We start from the raw sequence: 21663 nt of genomic DNA, 5'->3' as shown, positions 1-21663 counted from the left end.
TTTAGGGTGTCGTATATATAACTTTAAGGCGAAGTCTCATTTTTGCGCCCCCTTAAACAGCTCTTTTTACGCTCCTATCAGATCTTTCTGGGTGGTGCACTGCACACCCTGCACTTCCTGTCAGGTCGCCACTGGGTAGGTTTGCGAAAGGGTAAAATGGAGGCAAACCATATCGAGAATTTAACAATAAACGATAAATGAAGTTAAATGTCAAGCTATTCACAGCATGATTATCATTCTAATTTCGTCATCACAAAATTTTAGTACTTGCTTATTTCTAAAAAAATTTCATACAATGAGAATCATAGATGAAAGCAGTTTCAAGTTTCAATTATTCATTTTATTTTATTTCCTTAGTATATATTTTTCAAAGTACGTGTACGAAATCCTGGGGTACAAAAACCTACATACAAAAATTTCGGCTTTAAAAATAATCTAACAGCACTGCTGTTAAGTGAAACATCTTAAAGTTGCATATAAAATTGACATAGTGAAGATTTAGTGGGGCGGTATGATGAATTTCCAAACCTTTTTCATTCGACATATTTTCTGATTTGGAATATGAAAAAAAAAACATTTTGATATCAAACAGAGATAGAGCAGAAATCGTGGATAAGTTGAAAGCTGGTACGTAAATTGGATAGATTTTACAGGAATAAAGATCTTTACAATGATGGTTTCAAGTATGTTTCAGATGTTTATTTTGCTATTTACGTTTGCAATTCAAGTAAATCGTGTACAAGCCTGTGAAACAACACAACAAAGTATATTCTATCAAAAGAAGGATAACTTTGAGTCAGCTCAAAATGAAATTTGTACCTTACCATATAAAACTAAAATTATAGTTTACTCTATAATAGAATGTCTCTTAATATGTGGAAGAACCAAAACAACAAATGCTTTTATAAGAAATTCAGATAATGGTCAAAAGAAATGTATTTGTACAAACAAAGCCTGTTTCAAAACAAAGTATACGGGCTATAGCAAAATTTTAAATGGTGGTATCGATCAACCAGATTCCACAATTCAAAACGCTTCACCTGTGACTACGGCAGCATTGTTAACGTCGTTAGTTACAACGACATCAGCAAGTCGAGAGATAACGACAACAACGAAACTGACACCCACTACGACAAGCTATTTGACTACAGCAACGTTTGCTACAATAATGCCAGATTCTACAACAATATCAACGAAAAGCTCTACAACCACGTCAGCCATCGCTACAAGATCATCGTCAACGTCGTTAGCTACAACGACAGCAGCAAGTCAAGAGATAACGACAACATCAAAACTGACACCCACTGCAACGAGCTCTTTGACTACAGCAACGTTTGCTAAGACAATGCCAGATTCTACAACAATATCAACGGAAAGCTCTTCAACCACGTCAGCCATCGCTGCAAGATCATCGTCAACGCCCATAGTTAGCACAGTAGCAGTAGATCAAGAGAAAGCGACAACAACGGCACTGACGCCCACTGCAGCGACGCCTACTACGACAATACCAGATTCAACAACTACAATAACGGAAAGCCCTTCAACAACGCCCGCCATCGCAACAATACTCACCACCACAACACCCACAACCACCCTACCACTGACATTTCGTAAGCAATCTTTCAACTGATTACTAACTTTTTTTTGATAAACTTTTTTTTTATAAGAACCAATAAAATTTTGCTGAGGCTTGGTTGTTCTTATTTTTCTAGCAATTTGAGCCTTAAATTGTTCTTGTCCTATTCTGATTGGTTGTAATTGAGGTATTTTAGGCTTTTACCCAATTTTTACTACTTTGACGCCTCTAAATTCTTGAAATTCAGGACTTGAAGGCTCAGCATATTGTTCTTAAATTGCTCTTATTTTTGGCGATTTTGGAACCTCATTGTCCTTATAAAAGAAAAAATGTGTAGTAAAGATGTACCTTTTTCGTAACTATTTGTCGGTGGACTGAAATTAAATTTTTTCCCTTAGTGGGACTCCTCACCATTTGTCTAGGTACCCTCCGGGATTTAAGACAAGTGTAAGTCATTTGACCCGGGGTGGGGGGGGCACTCATATGGTCCGACCCACGGGATGAGCCACCCTTAAGGGTAGGTTTTTCGGGACCCTCGAAATGCACTGTAAGAGTATACTTTTGGCGGCACATGCCGTCGTTTAGAAATCGAGTGCCCCCCCCTGGTTTAGTCAAATGCTACTGCTGCAAGGGTTGAAAATATAAGCTTCTATGGTGTCCTTTATTTTCTAATTTTTAGCGAGTGTCCACATTATCACAACACATTTCACCCGTTTCAGTCCAAATCATGGAAAGACACATTCTTTAATTTACCACAATGTGAAATGTCCGACTGACAAAGCTTTGGTTGGATTCCGCCTTCAAGAGAATGACCATGGCCAATTGCGGTGAGCATTAACCTTTTTCATAACTTCTTGCTGATCTTTGCAATTTTTGATGACGCTGAGTCCAGTGAAGTAGACTAGAAGCATTTGACAAAGAAAGAAAAACACTAAAAATCCAAAAAAAACTACTTAGGGGAAAAATATGATTAAGAATGGGAAACAAACATGATTAACCAATTTATTAAAGGATTGAGGTCTTTCAAATAAAAACATTGCTTCATCCTATTTTTACCCTTCAAAAAAAACTTAAATCTGGCACACTGTTTTACAGTCCGCCTAAACAAAAGCATATTACCATATACTACCGATCCACTTAATCGTGGCATCCAGTCTATAAAAATAGCTTTAAGTGGACCCCGGGGTAACTATTTCATAGAATTCATGCATCTGTTACATAAGCTCTGAATTAGCCTATTTTATAGGATTCGTGTTTTTAGTACATGACATTTTTTACATTGCAGTAATCGAATCTTTATGGTTAAGCACTATTTTGCGAATGTAGACTTTAAGTTTTGTAAAAGCAACAGCAATAGAAAAGAGCTTATCCAGACGATGTCAATCGAACGGAATCGACGATCGAACCAGTCGAACAACAATCGAACCAATCGAATATTACCCAGAATTTTGACGTTCGATTGAGATTCGATTGCGTTCGACAATCGAATTTTAATCGGTCGATTGTGTTCGATTTGGTTCGATTGGTTCGATCGTCGATTCCGTTCGATTGAGATCGTCTGGGCTTATGAATACCCAAGTCAATTGAATGATGACAAAAAATCAATTTTTTCAACATTTTTCACAAATGGAAATCTGCATAGATTTGTGCATTTCATCCTTTAAATTGAATAGAAATAGCATGTAACAGATGCACGAATCCTAATTCTAATTTGAAGATATTTCCGTTTTCTTAATATTCATTTTTTTATAGGTATGAATACGACTGCGTTGAAATACCGAGCCAATGTATCGTTTACTCAAAGTCCAATCCAACGCAAGATAATGCAAATGGGAAAATAATCTTTCTTGATCGATTACGTGTCTCTTGTGATAGTAACGATTTTATGTTGAGCCACCAGTATCGGAGAAGTGGGAGGCAAAGTTGGTACAATTTTAATTGCTGCCATATGCAAAACCAAAATCAACTTCAATGCTCAAATCTGGATACATCACTTACACAACTCCCTTCACCTGGAACACAGACAAATTTACAGATGCTTACTGGACAGGATGTCACATGTCCTACAGGTTCAATCATATCATCTTTTCGATTGACTCGTTATCCGGCTCAGGGAAGCCAACTACGATACAAAATCAAATGTTGTTCACTCGCCAACTATTAGCACTGATATATCTTTTTGTTAAAATCAAAATTGATAAGGATGAAGTAAACGTTTTTTTAAAAGCTTCGATGGTGAAAGTAGATATCAAGAACAAGTTAAGAACATTCTAAGGCTTCTCATTCTCAGACTCACAGAATTTCAATTGCAAAAAAATTGTGAAAAATGGTGGAAATAAAAACATTGACCGATGGCTAAATCTTCATGATGCACCGGCCTTGCAAGTACACCGCGCGGGTATGCGCGGGCAAAATATTGTGCGCGTAAGCGCACAGGCGAGCGCAGCGTTTTGTTAGGGATAGGCAGCATCCCTGCTCATCCCTAACATGCACCCAGACGGATGTGCACCCTCCCGGTGGTGCACCCGTGTGTGGGGTCTTCCTGGAGGAATAGCGATCATAACAGTTAGCCTAACTCGTGAGGTCTGTTCACCCGTATATACTATATATGTCACTCTATAAATAACCTTGAATTTCGGAAAAGTAGCAGCCGTCGTGGCCCAGTGGTATAGACTACGTGTTTCGTAATCGGAAACATGTAGGTTCGAACCGGGGTAAAGTATTGAAAAGTTTCAAAAAATTTTCTAAGTCTCCGTGCTTGTCGGTGCATCATGAAGATTTAGCCATAGGTGAACATTGTATGTAAGAAGAAATCGTGTATTGAAATCGATTGGCCAAAATAATCGAACAATAGTTTGTTTGACAAATAAATTTATTTTTTCACCTAGGATATAAGTTTCCATTGTGCTATCGATTTTTTAAATTTTGTATAGCTAAACATATTTATTTAATTTGGGGCACTCCTAAAAATTTCAATGTCAGAAACAAATATTTTGTCAAATTATGAGGTTTTCTAAAGAAGAAAAGTCAAAATTGATTGACTTGCTCAAAAACTGACGTTGAAAATAAGTCTGTCTTCTTTTTGAGTTCAAGGGTTTGTACAATCATTTAGAAATATCGATGAATTGAATGAATTTTACGTTAATAGAAATATTTCTTTACAAACATTATTCCATACAGTGACAGAGTACCAGGTTAGTGTGGATGTAAGTGGAATAGTTACCATGTATCCGTATATTACGTATAGTATGAGTCCTAAGTACAAATAAACTAAATAGCAAACTTCACCTAAGTGTTTGAATGGGCTCTTCCAGAAAATTTTTGTATGTGGGGGTGGAGGATATATTGGATATTTTGTCCGAGGGTAGTTAAAAATCTGCAAAGTTTGCTTTGTTTTTGGGGCAAATTTGCTCTGTTTAGGGGTAATTTTGAATGTCGATTGGGTCAATTGATGCTTTTCCGGGGGGTAAGATCTGTTGTCCGGGGGTCATGATTCACTATGTCCGGGGGTAAATATCCAAAAAAAAGTTAAATCCTCCACCCCCATATTCATTTTTTTTTCTTGAAAGGCCCAATACCTGATATAATAAAATGTATCACACAATTAATCAACATTATGTAACTAAAATTCGTAACACAAAATACAACCATTACAATTTAAACAACAGATTTAAAAAAATTAGCGCAAGTTACTCACTCAAGCAAACCAGCACCTAAACATGCAAGGGCTAAGAAGAATTATTAAAAACACTTTGGAACAATGCCAGACAAAACTCCTCAAGTGCTAGATGCTGGACAAAAAAATGGAACTAAACATATATTCAAAAACACATTACCACTACTAGACAAAACTCCCAACCATTAAACTAGTAATGAAAATCAAACCCTTCAAAAACAAATATTCCCGCTGCTAGACAAAACTCGCACTGTATACAACTTTTTAAAGTCAAACAAATCAAAACAACCGGCCAAACATCTGTTTTGTCGCGTTTGACCATTTGAACGGCGTTTCTGACGAGACAATTTGTCTTTTTTCAGAATTATTCCTTTCTTCTTTAATTTGCTGACCCGTCTGGTCTTGTTTTTCGTCAGAATCAACTCCACCACAATCGATCTTTTCTTTCTCAACTCTTCTATGTTCCGTCATAATGTGCGTAAGGAAACGGCTCCCTTCCTCGTCCCTTTCAGGCTCCATTTGCTGGTCCAAGGACCTCATCTTTGGTACAGGACAATATTGAAACAAAGGTTTATCATATTGTTGTTGACCGAACGTCCATATAACGTTATGATTCGCTTCGGAAGATTGTTTTATACCTTGCTGAGGTAGTTGCGATTTTGGCGAAGGGAGAATCCCTTCTGTTTGATGTTTTCCTTGTGTTGGCAATCTTCTAGAGTGTCCAGGATAAATATTTACAAATTGCTGATTTGTTTTTACCCTCATATTTTGAGATGGATTCGATCGTTCATCTTGTAATCTCTTAGGAGGACATTTGTTGTCTTCCTGAGAGATATTCGGAGATCCAGATTGCCGTAACCCATTGGTTGCCAGCTTGTATTGAGGAATTTCTAATGGTTCTTTGCCATCTGCACTATCTATTTTGAGATTCATCGTCGCTTTCGTTGCAGATTTCTTCATAACGCTGTAACGTTTACTTGATTTACCGCTACCCCAGCCATCTGAAGCCGTCGATTGGACATCTGGCGGTGTACCTGTCATTATTGCATTTGCATTCTGATACATTTTGCTAATCATATTATCGATTGGTCGATTAGGAGATACCGGAGATTCATCATCAATAAGTTGTGACCTTGGAGGTAAAGACTTTTCAGGAGAGGCTTTGGTTGCTGCATTTGCTTGCTGATGATGTTGGCGAACCAATTGCCGGATAGGGGAGGTAGGGCTTTGGGCTTGAGTCGGTTGGTGGTTGTTTGGCCCGTGTTGGTGGTTATTGTGTGTCCAAAATTTAGCACTGACGTGGTGCTGATGTGGGATAGGTCCAGCTTGACCGGAATTTGGGGGTCTTTGACCAGCTAATGGTTGGTTGATTGGACCAGGATGACCTTGTTGCTGGAAGTTTGATAATCTAACCAAGTTGAAATGATTCGGATGCATTTGGCCAGTGACTGGTATATGATTTGATCCAAGAAGTGGAGGTTTTGGCCGGGTTTGTCCTGGTGATTGCTGTCTTGGTAGCGCTTGACCAGAAACTGGAGGTCTATGGTGCACAAGACCAGGAGGAAGCTGTCTAAACTGCGGTTGACCAGGAAATGCATGTCTGGTTAAAGGAGAACCCAATAAACCTTGAGACATTTTTTGAGCTTGTTGCTGTTGATGGAGATGCTGAAGATGTTGTTGTCTAGCCATCATCATTGTTTGGGTGATTGCTGGTTCTGGATGCTGGACATAGATGGGTGTTGGCTCCTGTGCAGGGTTAACCGTGCAATAGAAAGGACCTCGAAGGAGAGGTCTGGATGCTGGCTGTGGACGAATAATGCCATGGTTTGAAGGTAGGGTATAGATTGGAGAAATTTGCGGTATTTGTTGGGGATATGGCTGTCTGAAAAATAAATTATTTCGATTAATCAGTAATCCTGCTCTATTTGCTAATTCTCTATGGCTCTACAAGGCCACGTTCTTACGCTACGGTTCCGTTTCGCTCCAAAACGAAATGAACCATTCTGTTAGTTAATGCGCGTGGTCTTAAATGTTGAAAGAACATAAAATCTATCTTATAAGTTTTCAATCTCTATCAACAATAATTGTGTCTATCATTGAAGCAATGCCAAATTGCCAAGTGGGCCAACTATATAATAATCTCGTACCTACTTGCATAACTTTTTGATTTCACCCATGGATATAATGCAACTCTTTCAAAAGCACTACCTGGACACTGACCTTTATATATCCCTGGACCAATTTTCTCAATGCCGGCCAAGCAAAATCTTTGATCGGAGTTTCTTTGAAATTGGTATCCGCGGAGAGAGCGTTAGATCTTGCTTTACTTGTACCCTAATAATGTAGCGCCGTTTGTCGTTAGACAAAGTTTTAAACACTACAATAGCTTCTTTGCGAGTACCAACTTTCAAAAGACTTCGATCAAAGATGGCGGATATAGCTTGGTCCAGGGATATATAAAGGTCAGTGTACCCGAGTTGTAAAAAAGTGAACTAGGAGACTGGGTCCATGTTTGACATTAATGTGATTTACCTAGAGTTGTTTGATGCCATTGGTAATATAATATTGCAATGAGTCTTTTCTTCGTCAATGTTGATCATCCTGTGTTCTAATTCCTTCACAAAGTATTGGATAATTTTCGGTTGCGGTAATGCAAGACAGAAATCAAAGTCTTCTTGTAGATCCACATCCTGAGGTACTGTCAATGATATATCTTTATGGTTGTTTTTGTAATTTTCGAATTGGTTGAAACAAGTAAGAGCATGAGCACTAGTTGGCCATTGAATCATCAGAGAACAAGATTTTTGGTCTTCAGTTATCTCCCAACGTTTACTCTATTGAAAAATGAAATAATAATCCAATTCGCATTATATTCATATGAATGTTTGCTTAACTAGTGCAAATAAATACAGTCGCAATTTACTTATGCTATGTTCCTCCTTTTTAAACAGTGACGTAGCGACCGGGGTGGGACAATGGTGCCCTCCCACAAATAATTTTTTCAAAGATGGCTTGTTAAAGACGACCATTCAAAAAATTAAAGTTAAGTTTGCTTAAATTCATTGATTTTGGTGTATTTTCAAGCAATGCAGAAGCCTCTCGGGCGAATTGGCGTGTCCAGCTTCAATGCAACCCAATAGTGCTCATATTGGGGTACTCATTCATACACCCAATGATTCCAACACAAAATTGGACGTACTGTAACTCACTCGAGCCCCCCCCCAAAAAAAAATGCTTCCTTCGGCACTGCTGAAATTTATCATGAGGTGTTTTTTTAGTTTTCAAGCTAAGGAAGACTTACTATATATCGTTCAATTTCTTCATCAATATGTGGGCACGCATTCTTCAAAATATTCTTCGTTTTCTTTTTCGTTATCCGAGAGATATCATCCACCTGTACGAAGCGTGTGCACTTTTTGAGCACTTCAAGTGACGTGATGCATATAGGTAAGGAACAACAATATAATCTTGAACAATTTAACTGGTTTGTATGATAATGTTTGATGCAGTTCTCAGCAGATTCAAATTCAGCATAATGAACATAACCATATCTGGAGAATGTCACTGATTTCCATTTGATAAATGTAAACTGTAAATAGAATGAAGAATTCTCTTAGTATTTCCATATAGACATTTTCATAAATTATTCTGAGCGCAACCATTGACCTCCAAGCTTGAAGGACCAGACTGGAGACTCCTGGAAATGAAGCCACTTATATCCCATCCAGAACGTCCTCGTGTGGCGGTGATTATGACGCGTTTGAGGGATTTTGGATGAGAAATAAGCACTTTTTCTTGCCTGGGAATGGTTAGAGATTCTGCTCTAGCCCTTCGGACTTTAAACTCAATGAGCGCAACGTCTGCCTCGTTTGGAAACTATCAAGGTGATTGAATCCCACGAGTCTTCAAGTGTTATCTTTACAAGTGAGTAAACATCTTACACGTTGCTCGTGACGTAATTTATGAAAAAGTCTATTGACAGATTTCATATTTCATCCCTATTTTCTTATGGACTAGGTAAAATACAAGCCTTGTTTGAGAATCTACTCTCTTGTAATTCTGACAACCTAGTTATACTTATATCCCCTCTGAAATTTCGAAGGAATTAGGCCATTCCATTAAATTTCTATACAGGGAGGTGGACGAACCTTTTTAAGCCATAAAATGTTTCTTGGAAATGTGTGGCTACCCTCTGGAAAAATGGCAAGATTTAAAAAAGAAAACCCATGGAAAATTTATTTTCATATCTTTAAAGTGATGGTGGACGAACTAAAATCAGCCTTTTACCCTTTACCCCCTGAAATTTTAATATTATTATCCCTGGAAAATGAAAAAAAAAATCTCTTAAAATCTTTTTTAGACCCCATGGAAATTCTGCACGAGTTACCCCCTGCCACCCCCTATATGGATATAAAATGGAATGGCCCTCTTGACAAACGTTTAGATCAGTGAGTTCTCGATGGTTATTATTCTCAACAGACAACGCCCCTGTTTCAATGACTCTGTGAGAACTCTTTATCCAGTAGGTATACAATGAAGGAGGTAAATAGGATCCACTTGTTTGAATGGCTTATATAACTGAAATATAACTATACTAGGTCTGTATATACGGGAGGGGGGCTAATACGGGGTGTTACAAAAGCTCTAAGATGAAAAACACAGAACATTTAGAGACTAAACTTGGGATTATTTTCGAAATCTGGGTTTGTTTGAGTCCAGAGTTTTTCAAAGCTTGAATAAAGAGACTAGGGACTATGCTTGGGATCTTTTTCTTACCGTATTAAGGGTGATACCAAATTTTTGAACGGCCATTTGCATCATATCTTCATCCGTATCACTGGGAAGATTGGTGAAGAGAACCACGGGTGATTTGATATCGATCTCATCTTTGCGGTAAGTCTCATTTCTCTGTTTGTAGTGATTCATAATGTTCAATGTTCGCAAAATAGAATCATCGGTTAATGTAGAATTTCCAACCACTTCGATCAATACTAAAGGATAGGAATTTGGTTGTTTTTTGGAGTACAGGAATGTTATTTTAGTATCCTCGAAACTAGCTATTGAATAGGTAGGTTCTTTTGAAAACCCAAGAAATTCTTGTTGTCTTATTTCACTCCAGCACTTAGCTTGCTTTGCATAAAGTATCAGCTCACCAGGTGGCACATTCCCACATTAAAATGCACTCGCCGATGATATCATTTATTTTTTCGTTGCTAGGATATCCCAAAAATCGTGTGAAAATCCTAGCAACTTTCCAGATTCTCTCCAGGTCAGTGAGATGAGGCTATATCAATTCTTTTAAATTCTTAGCATCCCAAAATCCAGACATGATTTTTACTTACGTTGTTCGTCTTTATGACGTAGTTGTGTTGCTTTGAGATGAATAAGTTTGCTCGCCAAAACCTATGGTGTTGATAAAAATTTCACATATTAGCACAACTCAATTACTGTTCAAATAGTCACCTAATGACGCCCAGTTGCAGTGGCGAATTTAAGAGGGGTTCAAAATTTATGACGTAAGGCCCTCTTACACGGAGCAATAATGAATTAAGATAAGATAAGAATTTATTATTTTTACATTTTCATACACGTAAAGATAACAATAATCAATATCTTTCTGTATTATACTTTCTAAATGTTTTTGATTTGATACACAGAGCAATAATCCTCCAATACAATAATGGATGGGATGGATAAGCAGGAGAAGGTTTGTGCTGCTGCTTTTGCAGCTCTTGTGATCGTTTGTAGTGCTGAACTTTTGAAAAGAAAAGTGAAGAAAAGAGAAAAAGATGGCTGTCAAGGGCGTATTAGTGACGGGGGCTTTAATCGAAATTGTTCCTTCTACAAGGCATTAGAAAGCGGCAATCTAGTTATTCCCGAGCCAAGATTACTGCCAAGTTCTAACGATCCCAATTACATCAATCATGAATCAGTCCCTGTTCCCTATGTATTTGTTGGAGATGAAGCTTTTCCTTTGGGTATTCACTGTCTCAAACCTTACAGTCAACAAGGCCTTACACTTAGAATTCGCGTGTTCAACTATCGTTTACCTCGTTTCCGGAGAGTTACTGAAAATGCATTTGGCATTTTGGCAAGTAGATTTCGAATCCTTTTTACCAAAATCCCACCTGACCCTGGCAAGGCTGTAACGATCACACTAGCTTCACTTGTTATTCATAATATGCTTAGGGAAATCTCAACCGACTCCCCGGGGGGGGGGGCAGTCAGACAAATTGACCGACGGGTATGTGCGGCGGTTAAGGGTATGTTTTTCAAAATATCAGAAATGCACTGTAAGGGTGGACTTTTGACAAATGCACTGTAAGGGTGGAAATTTCAGCAAATCTGGGAAAAATTGCAAATTGCGATTTTTTTCTGCACTGTAAGGGTGCGATTCTAAAAGCCAATTTTTTCGCCGCACATACCGTCAGTTGGTAAACCCACTCCCCCCGGGACCGACTCTTATACACCAGAGGGCTTTATCGACGAAGTCAACGAAGAAACCGGTTAAGTAACCGAAAGGAGCATAGCGTGAGCAAAATTTAGCTGACTTGGCTTTCCTCGAATTGCAACGAAATAGAGGAGACAAAAACAACGCGTATAACCGTAGCTAGCCAAGTTCGAGAAATAAACTTGTGTCTTCTATCACTTTTTAATAATTTCACAAAAAAATACAACACAAAACACACTAGCTGAATGATCAAATGAATGGAATATTTTTGTTTACATAGCCAAATCAATAGAATTTTCTTCCTTTCTTTTGTTTTGAATATCGTAAGCTCGTCGATTATAATCAAACTAGTTTGATTATAATCGACTTCTCTACAATAATCGGAACAATGGGATTTTCGACGTCATCAAGATAGTGCTTTTATCATTTTAAACTTTGATACACGACACAATAAGATAATATTATCGTTTCGTGATTATTTTAAATCTTATCTTAATTCATTATTGCTCCGTGTAAGAGGGCCTGTAGAGTATTTCTTTTAGCCATACCCCTTATAAGGAAATGTAAAGATTCTCCGTCAAAAATGTTGAACCCTCCTCGAGTTGATTCAATGTTCCCTCCATTTGTATTACGTAGAAAGCCGTCTTCACTGGAAATGAGGAATCAGTTTAGATTTAAACAGCCTGTAACGGCAACTAAGTTTCCACACTAGAAATAAAACTTTCCCTATAACAAAAAAATAAATCTTACATTAGCGAAGCTCATCGGGACGTTCTTGATACGTAAAATCCTTCTTTTAAAATGATATTCGTCCATGTTGTCACTGTCTTCTTTGGATTCTCCCATGGTTATGATTTTGCTGTAGGTCTTCTTACTTTGTCAATACAATTTTCCATAATTTTGTTTGCAAGAAAAATGAAGTTCTTGCATTGAACAAAACCGAATTTCGAAAAAGAATTGACGTCGAAAACCTTTGCACGTGGATGCGTCACTTTCGCGCCAAAATAGAATCACGTGACAGAAAAAATATTTCAACGCGGGAAAAACGCGCGATTATCAATATGAAAATTTTAATGAAAAAAAATAAATTTGACGTATGATATTATCTTTTCATTTTGAAACAAAATGTCATGAAACCCACTGAAATCAATCAGTTTATGAACTTCTACGAGACTGCAGTGAGCTATTTCAAAGGAATCATGGAAAATATCACAAACGCAACTAACCAATGTACGGCTTCTTTTCTACGATTTATTTTATTTTATTTCTCTTTCATATTTCCGGAATTATTTTAAGCTTGAACAATAAATCACGGCAAAACTGGCCAAATTCTACTACAATTGTAGGCTGCTGGTTCTGCGGATTCGTGCTATACTGCCTGAGGTTTTGTAGAGGTCTGCAATTCAGACTACTACAGTTGACGCTTTTAAATTGATTTTAAGGGGGGTCGATTTTCATCGGTTAAGGGAGCGTATCGAATAAAAGAGCGTCGCTTATGAGTGTTTAATTAGAGAATGTCAACTGTATTTCTGAATCAACCGGGCGAAACCACAAAATCAATGACATTATCAATGTTTTTTTCAAATCTTTACGAGCTATGTTTACCTTCTTATTTATCCCAAACTAATTAATTCAGTTTTTCAGATGACTGCACCATAGAATCGACAATCGAACCAATCGAATTTAGCCTAGTCAAATTGATCATAATTTGATTGTGAGACACAGTCGAATATTACTATTCTATTATTATATTTTTAAATGCGAGTAGTGATCGTTGAGTCTGTTGCATAAGGATTGCCTGGTTTCTAAAATTACAAGAGATAACTTTTTTCTCCTTTCTTCAGATTCCAGACCTGCACCTTGTGCTCGGGATAAAGAAAATACAAAGAGAACAAAAAAAGTAGAAGATTTTTTGAGTAAGATTGAAGTGGAAAAAGAATATGTCATTGGTCATTGGGTTGCTGATGAAGGTAAATGGCCGCAAGATGTGAATTTTTTACTAGTTTTTGTATATATATTAATACCAATACCATACAATCAATTTTATCTTCCCTGAAGATTAGCTTTAGAGAAAAATATATCCGATAATGGTACTATAAGGTTTGCGGGGGTTAAACCAAATCTAATATAGGCTGTAAGACAGTCTTCTTTTCGTACTCACAAATCGGGAAATAAGTGGAATTATAATAATCTAGAAAAAAGCCGTGAGTTTAGTTATGCTAAGCGAACGTAGTGAACGTAAGGCGAGCGTTAACTGCAGCGTCTTAGACGACTATTTTGATCAAATAGTCTAAATATAATAAGGAAGCCTCCACTTGTTGCTTGTTGGCGAATAGGTTTTTGTTACCACATACCTAATAAATCTTTCCTTTTAGATTCACCAGAGATTTGGGAAGTTCGTCGTAAGGCACGGATCGGACGAAAAGTTCGTCAGCTGGTCAAAGATTACAAAACTCACATTAGACATTTCGATGCTAAACGTGGCCTGCTTCTTCGATCTACCTCTGAGACTGATTTCAAGAAACTACACAAGTATAAAAAACACAGACCAAGATTCGGTTATGTTTTGCTTCGACAGAAATCTTCACCAGCTATTTTACCGTCACCAAAGATGCAATTTACCTCAAAAGCAAAACGTTCTACCAAAAAGAAGCTCCAATTTTCGATACCAGGACATAAAAGAGTTTCCTCCATCCAAAAGACAAATATTAAACGGACAGAAACACACGTTGTGCTTTCCAGGCCCTCTGAAAAACCATGTCAAATTTCAACGAAACGAAAAATCAAGCTATCATTAACAAAAGATTTGAAGGCGAATAGTAATCAGTCACAACAAATACCTGAGACCCAAAAAGACAGCTTATTATTATATCTAAATTCTCACGGCACCGGCAAACAGCGGAACGATGGAGATAAGACTGCACGTACAAAGAAACAGTCATGCATGCGCGCTTATAAGAAGACTAAAAGTTTTGTCCTTGGTTTATTCAAAAGGAATAAAGACTTAATTGTAGTTTAGTTTTAGAAATTATTTTAGAAAATACGCTAATTATTTACAAATGAAATTTATAGTAATCTTTTGTCTGATTCTTATTCAAAGATATTATGGAAATTACTTGGGGAAACTGAGACAAGGCATACTGCATCATATGCTTTTTTATGAGAACCTGATAATTTTGGCTCAGGTATTCTTATGTTGGACTTGAAATTCGTTAAAACCAATAAGATTTGAGGCTCAGATTGTATGATAATATGATTTTAAGTTAGGTAGCATGTTAAATAAAATGATCTTTTATACAACAAAAAGTGTGACTTTTGGCAAGGAAAGGAAACCTCTTCTGGATCCTACCCACCTTCTGTACCGGAGATAAAACTAGACTGGCACGCCAATCGGGCTGGAACGGCATCAACGCGGGAAAAGTGAACATAGGAGTTAGGTAAGCGTAAGAAGAAATACTGTCGGTGGCAATGGCTGAAATGTTAATCAGCAGCCTCTCACCAACTTATGCTCGTTCTCCTACGCAGCTCCTGTTCTAGCAAACGCTCGCCGCCTTTATGTTCCCGCCCTTTGACCACAGATATCTGTAAAGCCCGAAGGGCTAGATAGGCAACTTTAAGCTTTCTCCAGCAAAAAAAAGTGAAGCAAAAATTTGACTTTTTAAATTTCGTGCCGATGGATAGGATCTAGCATTTTAATTGTTTTCGGAGCGCGAGATCAAAAAAAGTAGGCGACAAACGCTATTTCACATCTCTTAAACCGGTGAAATTGCATATTTTAGTCACGTGACTTTGGTAGGAAATCCTTCCAAACCTAGGCTTCACTTTTCGATAAAAGCCGCAAATCTAGCCCTTCGGGCTTTACAGATCTGTGCCTTTGACATGACTAATTAACAGACAAGTTTGCTAGTCTAAGATAAAACATTCATCGTGAAAAATGTTGAAATCGACAACACAATCTTCCTGTGTTCTTATCTTATTCCCAAACTACTTTGTGGCTTTTTGTGCTACAGTAATTAAAAAATGATAAGAAAGAGAAAAATCAAAATTGAATATCACGGAATCTCAAATCATGTGATGGAGATTATTCTTATTGTATAAACACTTAACTTTTAGTTGGATTTGAACTCCTTCGTACGTGTTCTAGACATTAACATGACTTGCGGTACTTCAAAGGTGAAAACGCTATCTTCCTATCTAAAATATATTCACCAATCGAAAGGAATCGTAAGAAATAAATCACGATAATATTCAATTCAATCGTGATGCCCTTTGGGACCTTTTATTGAAATTAATGATAAATGAATCATGCGAACAGAGCAGTATAAAAAGGTAGGAAAAGATCTTCTTAGCTGCATTCAAAAAAGCAGAGTTATCTACTGGAATATACAAAGATGATACGAGCTGTAACCTTTGCTCTCCTAATGTAAGTTTTGACTTTTTTAGTAACAAATACATCATTTTCGATGTTTTATCGCGAAAACGTAGGCTTCTGCTCATTTTCTAGCAAAAAGAGTTTCTTATATGGGAAGTATGTCCATAGAGGTCTGTGACTACTTTATCGGAAATGTAGCTATACTGATAAATTTTGATATTCGTCCATCTTAGACAAGAATTAAGACTAAAGACAAGTCTTCTTGTTACTGAATTCTCGGGTCGTATCTTGCTTTATTATCTTCATTTAGAAGTGTTTTTTTACTTCCTAATGCACAAATATACACCCCTGTCTCAGATCCCCGGTGAAAACCTTTATCGAGATCCCAATGGGGACAGAAATTATATTGTTCTTTTGTTTCGGAGTGCAATGTCTTTCATCAATTTGGATATGAACCAAGTTCATTTTCCTAGACTTTAATTGCGGGATATTTTTTCACTGCCACCGGGGACCGAACGTTAGCTAAATTTCCCAGCGGGGTGGGGGTTTCCAGTGGGTTTGTGACACAGTAGTAAACCGTTACTTTGTATAATGCCGACACACCTTACAATTCCATTATAGCAACTATCTGGTCTACAAAATAGTTATCAGTGATTTTTAAAGAGCTTACTCAAAAGATTTTATTTATAAACATTTAAAAGACCACCATTATGGTCAAAATCTATTGAGAATTTAGCTTATTTCCTCGTTTTTCGAAATTCGAAGTTAGGGCAAAAAAGTTGATTTTGAGCCATATTTAGTCGAATATTTAAATTTGGCACGGGTTTATGGACTTCTGGGCTATACTCTGAGCCTTATCGGACCATTTTTAAACTTTTGCATTATCCCAGATCCTAAGATCTTAAGTCTAGTGTTAAAATTCAGAGTTAAAACTCTACCCTTCCAACCTAACTTAGAACACTTCCAAATCGTTTGTGGTTTTGAAAATTCGTGGGAATTTCCCTTTTGAAATATTACGACCATGATTGCAGATTAGACAAGGTGTGTCGGCATTACGCTAAGTTACTATAATATCTATCCATATAGAGTGATGAAAAAAATAAGATTTTGACCTAAACTTTGTGGATATTCTATATACTAAATTTTTATATTCTTATCTTTGATTTTCTACTCATTTACTTCTTACTTCAGAGCGCTTACAAGTGCAACGTCATTGAGTGATTATGATACAACTATCAATGGAAATACACTTGATGGCAAATACATTCATTTTCAATCTTTGAGATACCCAGAAAGATGGGTCCGTGGTTGGTATCAATCAACAAATAAGTTGAAGATCAAAGAATTTACCGAACGACAAGTTTACGATGAGTCTGTTACCCAATGGAAAGTAAATACACATTTTTATAAGAGCATAATTTATAAGAACATAAAGCTACGAAAATATTAAGAGCAAAGCAGAGACAATTTAAGGCCGAGTTTCTAAGGAAATCAGGAAATCGCACAGAAATACTCAGAAAATGGTCACTTAAAATACTTTTAGGCTTGGAGCTAAATAACAATTTTATGGAGTATTCTTATTTTTTTAATTGGATTGTGATTTTCATGAATAAGATATTTTTCTTGCGAGAATAGATAGTCTTCAATCCTTCCATCTAGAACAAAATTGTCTTCTTTATTTCTCAGGTCAAACATCTTGGAAACAACGTACTTGTTTTAGAATTCATGAGAAGACCAAGTCGTTACATTCGAATGAGAGACAATGATAAAGATATGGAACGATCTGAAACTACTTATCCTGATGACAAAGTATGTTAATACTGAAATCGACTATAAAAATACGTATTTACCTAATTGATAAAGAAAATTAAAGCTTTACAGACCCGAATGACCCCTAATTCAGCCTTGTGTTGGGTTGTGTTATCTAATTCCTACATAGCCGGTTTTAGAACTTGTCGTACTTATCAGAGGAAGAGATTTATAATTGTAATTTCATTGTCTTTGTCTTTGTTTCATTGTCATTGAGCGTTGCACTCCTTTGCATGTTCCCGACATACTTGCTCTATTGTCTTAAATCCGCTAGTGTCCTATACCAAACTTTTGTTGTTTTTTGGGACAATACACCTTCTCGAAATGCTCAAAATAATTCTGAACCTCTTTTCAAAGTACTGTTGCCAAGAAACTTTAAAATCATCAGACATAATTGATGTTTACTGTGATTTTTGGAAAAACATATTACATGTTTACATGTCATTTGAATTAATTATTCTATATTCGAAAACAAGGTCTGCAATGCTGTTGATTTATCTGGAGAAGCGTGTCCCCTCTAATTACAACGGCTCGTCGCATATTTGAAAAATAAATTTCTTAAGACAAAAAAAACTTATCTAAGAACGATGTTTTCATTCCTATTCGTAACCTCCTATTGCAGAACTGGGCAAAATGGAAGATCCTCTGTACAGACACAACCATGGATGACTGTATTATCCAATCACAAAAAGATACCAACAAATACTTCGATTCTGATAGCAGCAAGAAGTTACAAAGAAGTAGCTTTGGCGATCCTAGATCAAGATTTCGAGTTCTTGCACCAACACCTAGTGAATATTACGCGTGAGTTGTTATGACCTTCTATATGAAGTTTTGTGTCGAGAAAGCTTTTTTATGTGATGGTAACGGCGGCCCGTTATAGACAATCTTTCAATCTTTCCCGCGTCGAAAAGTTTTTGCGTAGGTCTTTTTGTCATTTTAGGCAAGTTTTTACGTATTTGAGGATTCTGCATAGGTCTTTTTGTCATTTTAGGCAATTGCATATTTAAGGATTTTGCATAGGTCTTTTTATCAGTTAAAAGCCTTTACAATTGATGAAGTTCTTTGATTAAAAATTAGCAATTGCGTTTTGAAAGGGTCCCAAAAAAAACGAAATATTAAAAATCGACTCCGTCATTAGGGTCATAAAATCTAGTGATTTTAAGCTGAAAATTAGAAAAAAGGCTCTTACAAAGGGTCGCAAAAACGTCGATATTCAGTCTCTCAAACGCTCGCAAACCAGGTACCCCCCCCCCAATGGTGGTTATATTTCAACACCAAAGTTAAATCTAAATTTTTTTATTCTTTAGAAATATTCTTCTTTTCTTTCCAGATCGGTCTTGTCAACAGAAAACACTGGCAGTGCAGATTTGCATAAAACAATTGTGATGTACGAAGGAATCAGTGAGACATCCTCAACAACTTTGACTGTTTCTGCTTCAGTCACGGCTGAAGTTCAAGCCGCTTTTGGATCAGGTTCCGCCACATTGTCTACAGAATGGAGTGTAAGTAATTTACCTTTTGCTCCTTTAAAGTAAATGCAGGCGGAGGGGCAGGGCACTTAGGCAAAATGGATATATCAATTAGGCATGTATCTAGAGGTATCTTTTACATACCTCTGAACTATCTGATGGCTATCCAATAAATAGTCAATTCTCTGTAAACAATAGAAAAGTAAAAAAAAAACACGTAATATGAAAACATCCTTCCAAGGGTCAAAGGATTAATTCTTTTGGAATTTGTGCAAATTTTTGCCTTTTGATTAAGGGTAGGCTTTTTTTGGCATGTCATAAGCATAATATATGATTATTTAATACTTTATAGCAAACTACATCCAATACATGGACCAGTAGCACTACAATCTCAATCGATATTACTGTCCCTGCTGGAAAGAAAGTTAACGTCAAACAACTTGTTGGTGTGTACGGGCCGTTTAGTGTCCGATCGGCCCATTTCTTTATTGAAGAAACAGATGCTGCTACTGGGAAGAAGCGAGAAATTACTAAAGATGGTTCAAGTGTTCGAAAGTTGGAAAATAATGATAATGATACTTTATTACAAACACTGGACGATGATATAGCAGGAAAGGTTTTGGAAGATTTTGCTGCTAATTAAGGAGCAAACTGATGTTGTCATTTGAGAGACGGAACTTTTTGCTGGTTACCGATTTTTGTCTGTAATTTTTGTTTAATATGAAATATTCCCACGTACTTTAACTTTTGTATGCATTATAATCGATCAAAATAACCTAAATATAATAATGAATCTTTGTATTCATATCTTCATATTCTCTTTTGGCCTCAATGTTTACAGTAGACTCTCGTTAATTTAAACTCGAACGGGGAATCTTATTTGTTCGAGTAATAGAAAGATTCGAATTATAGTGTATTTAAAAAGGGCTTTTCCCTGACGGGAACTGAGAATAAGTCCGGGTTGTAGAACGATTCATAGATTTTAATAATAGAAGTTCGAATAAGCGGTAATTATACGGTATATTGCTTCATTGACGTTCGACTAAACGGCTCTTTATTCAAATCTCTTGGAATTGATCGCCTCAACCCCAAAGATTTTCTTCTTCGATTCCTCCAAAGGTGTGATCGGAAAGGTACAACCTTGATTGGGGCTTTTATTACGTGATATGGTGTCACTAAATTTCCTTCACGCTTTCTGTTCTGATTAGGGGTGTGATAAAAAAACCGTATTTATAGTCAGAGTAAGAAATACAATTTTTAGAAATACAAGTTAGACAGTCGGGTGTTTAAGATAAAAACTGCAATTATTGCCCTTTTCAGAAATTATTGCCGAAAACGGCAATTTTTTTAACGATGAAATGCTGAATCAGCAGAAAAATAAAAAAGTAAATAAATGAAAATTGCCGTTTTCGGCAATTATTGCCGTTTTTGGAAATAAAAGTTGATTTTATTATTGAACACGTATTATTTGACACCCTCGCGATAAGTAGGCCCACTGTGCCTCGTTTAAAGTCTATTCACGATAAGTGTGCACTCTTTTTTCATTTACCTATAACTTTTGAAGGAATTCTTCAATCTTTATGAATTTGGTAGCATTGGAAAGATATTAGTGAGTGGAACAATTTGAAATAAAAAAAACTTTAAAAAGATTATAAAAATGAAGATGAAAATGAAGAAGAAAAAAATTAAGATCTTGTAGGAAAATGCTATAACTATCATTTTCACTGAAGTGAATCCTTAATCATCGAACGTCATCACTGTGAAAAAAATTCTCATAAATAATCATTCAGTCAAAAGATATCAAACAAAGTTATAAGCTGATTGAAGTCTAAAAACGCTGTTTTCTGCAGTTTTTTGCTGTTTTTTGGGGTCAATCACTTATGAACTTTGTATCATAACTTTATATTGAATAAATATTTTAATCGACCGCCGGAGGCGGTTTCTTTCATAGTGGTACGCTAATCTCGTTTTGCCTTGGCTCATTACTTCGTCTACCATTTACTTTCGGGTTTTTTAACTAGATTACCCAGGTGTTTCTCTTTTTTTTCGCTGAATCTCTTTTATTCGGAATTGAATAATCGAGACATGAAAAATGACTATATTGTAATCTGTTTTCAATGAATAATCTAAAATGTACTGGAGATGACATGAAGGCGTTAATAATGTGCGCGCGCTCTTCTTTCGCGAGCGTGATGCGTGATGGAAGGCGGTCGTTTCAGTGTGGTTTAGATCCACACTGTGACCTAGTAGAATTTCTTCACAGTGATTATCTCCTAAGATAAAAGAATCTCTCCAGTGAAAATGAAA

At 36.7% G+C, this 21663-nt stretch overlaps 4 protein-coding genes across 4 annotated transcripts; 3 read left to right on the top strand and 1 right to left on the bottom strand.

Annotated features, from left to right (window-relative positions):
- Positions 1-409: 409 nt before the first annotated feature.
- On the top strand, positions 410-4038 carry LOC136802578 (uncharacterized). Its single transcript, XM_067059324.1, has 3 exons — positions 410-1610; positions 2256-2403; positions 3329-4038. The coding sequence occupies exons 1-3, from the start codon at positions 671-673 to the stop codon at positions 3738-3740; spliced, it is 1500 nt and encodes a 499-aa protein (XP_066915425.1). The 5' UTR covers positions 410-670; the 3' UTR covers positions 3741-4038.
- Positions 4039-4771: 733 nt separating this feature from the next.
- On the bottom strand, positions 4772-12600 carry LOC136802577 (uncharacterized). Its single transcript, XM_067059323.1, has 6 exons — positions 12454-12600; positions 10595-10655; positions 10029-10243; positions 8554-8841; positions 7785-8086; positions 4772-7134 (listed from the first exon to the last, which is right to left on the bottom strand). Exons 1-6 carry the CDS (start codon positions 12547-12549, stop codon positions 5532-5534), a joined length of 2565 nt encoding a protein of 854 aa, XP_066915424.1. The 5' UTR covers positions 12550-12600; the 3' UTR covers positions 4772-5531.
- Positions 12601-12833: 233 nt separating this feature from the next.
- LOC136802593 (uncharacterized) lies at positions 12834-14768 on the top strand. The gene is made up of 3 exons (XM_067059347.1): positions 12834-12933; positions 13548-13673; positions 14079-14768. Exons 1-3 carry the CDS (start codon positions 12834-12836, stop codon positions 14720-14722), a joined length of 870 nt encoding a protein of 289 aa, XP_066915448.1. The 3' UTR covers positions 14723-14768.
- Positions 14769-16017: 1249 nt separating this feature from the next.
- Positions 16018-20169, top strand: LOC136802576 (uncharacterized). Its single transcript, XM_067059322.1, has 6 exons — positions 16018-16126; positions 17267-17465; positions 17762-17884; positions 18507-18688; positions 19218-19389; positions 19709-20169. Exons 1-6 carry the CDS (start codon positions 16095-16097, stop codon positions 19997-19999), a joined length of 999 nt encoding a protein of 332 aa, XP_066915423.1. The 5' UTR covers positions 16018-16094; the 3' UTR covers positions 20000-20169.
- The last annotated feature ends 1494 nt before the right edge of the window (positions 20170-21663 follow it).

The sequence above is a fragment of the Clytia hemisphaerica genome, unplaced genomic scaffold (assembly GCF_902728285.1).
Source record: "Clytia hemisphaerica strain Z4C2 unplaced genomic scaffold, Clytia hemisphaerica genome assembly, whole genome shotgun sequence".
NCBI lineage: Eukaryota > Metazoa > Cnidaria > Hydrozoa > Leptothecata > Clytiidae > Clytia > Clytia hemisphaerica.
Note: the sequence above shows the minus strand (reverse complement) of the source record. Positions and strands in the feature narration are given on the sequence as shown.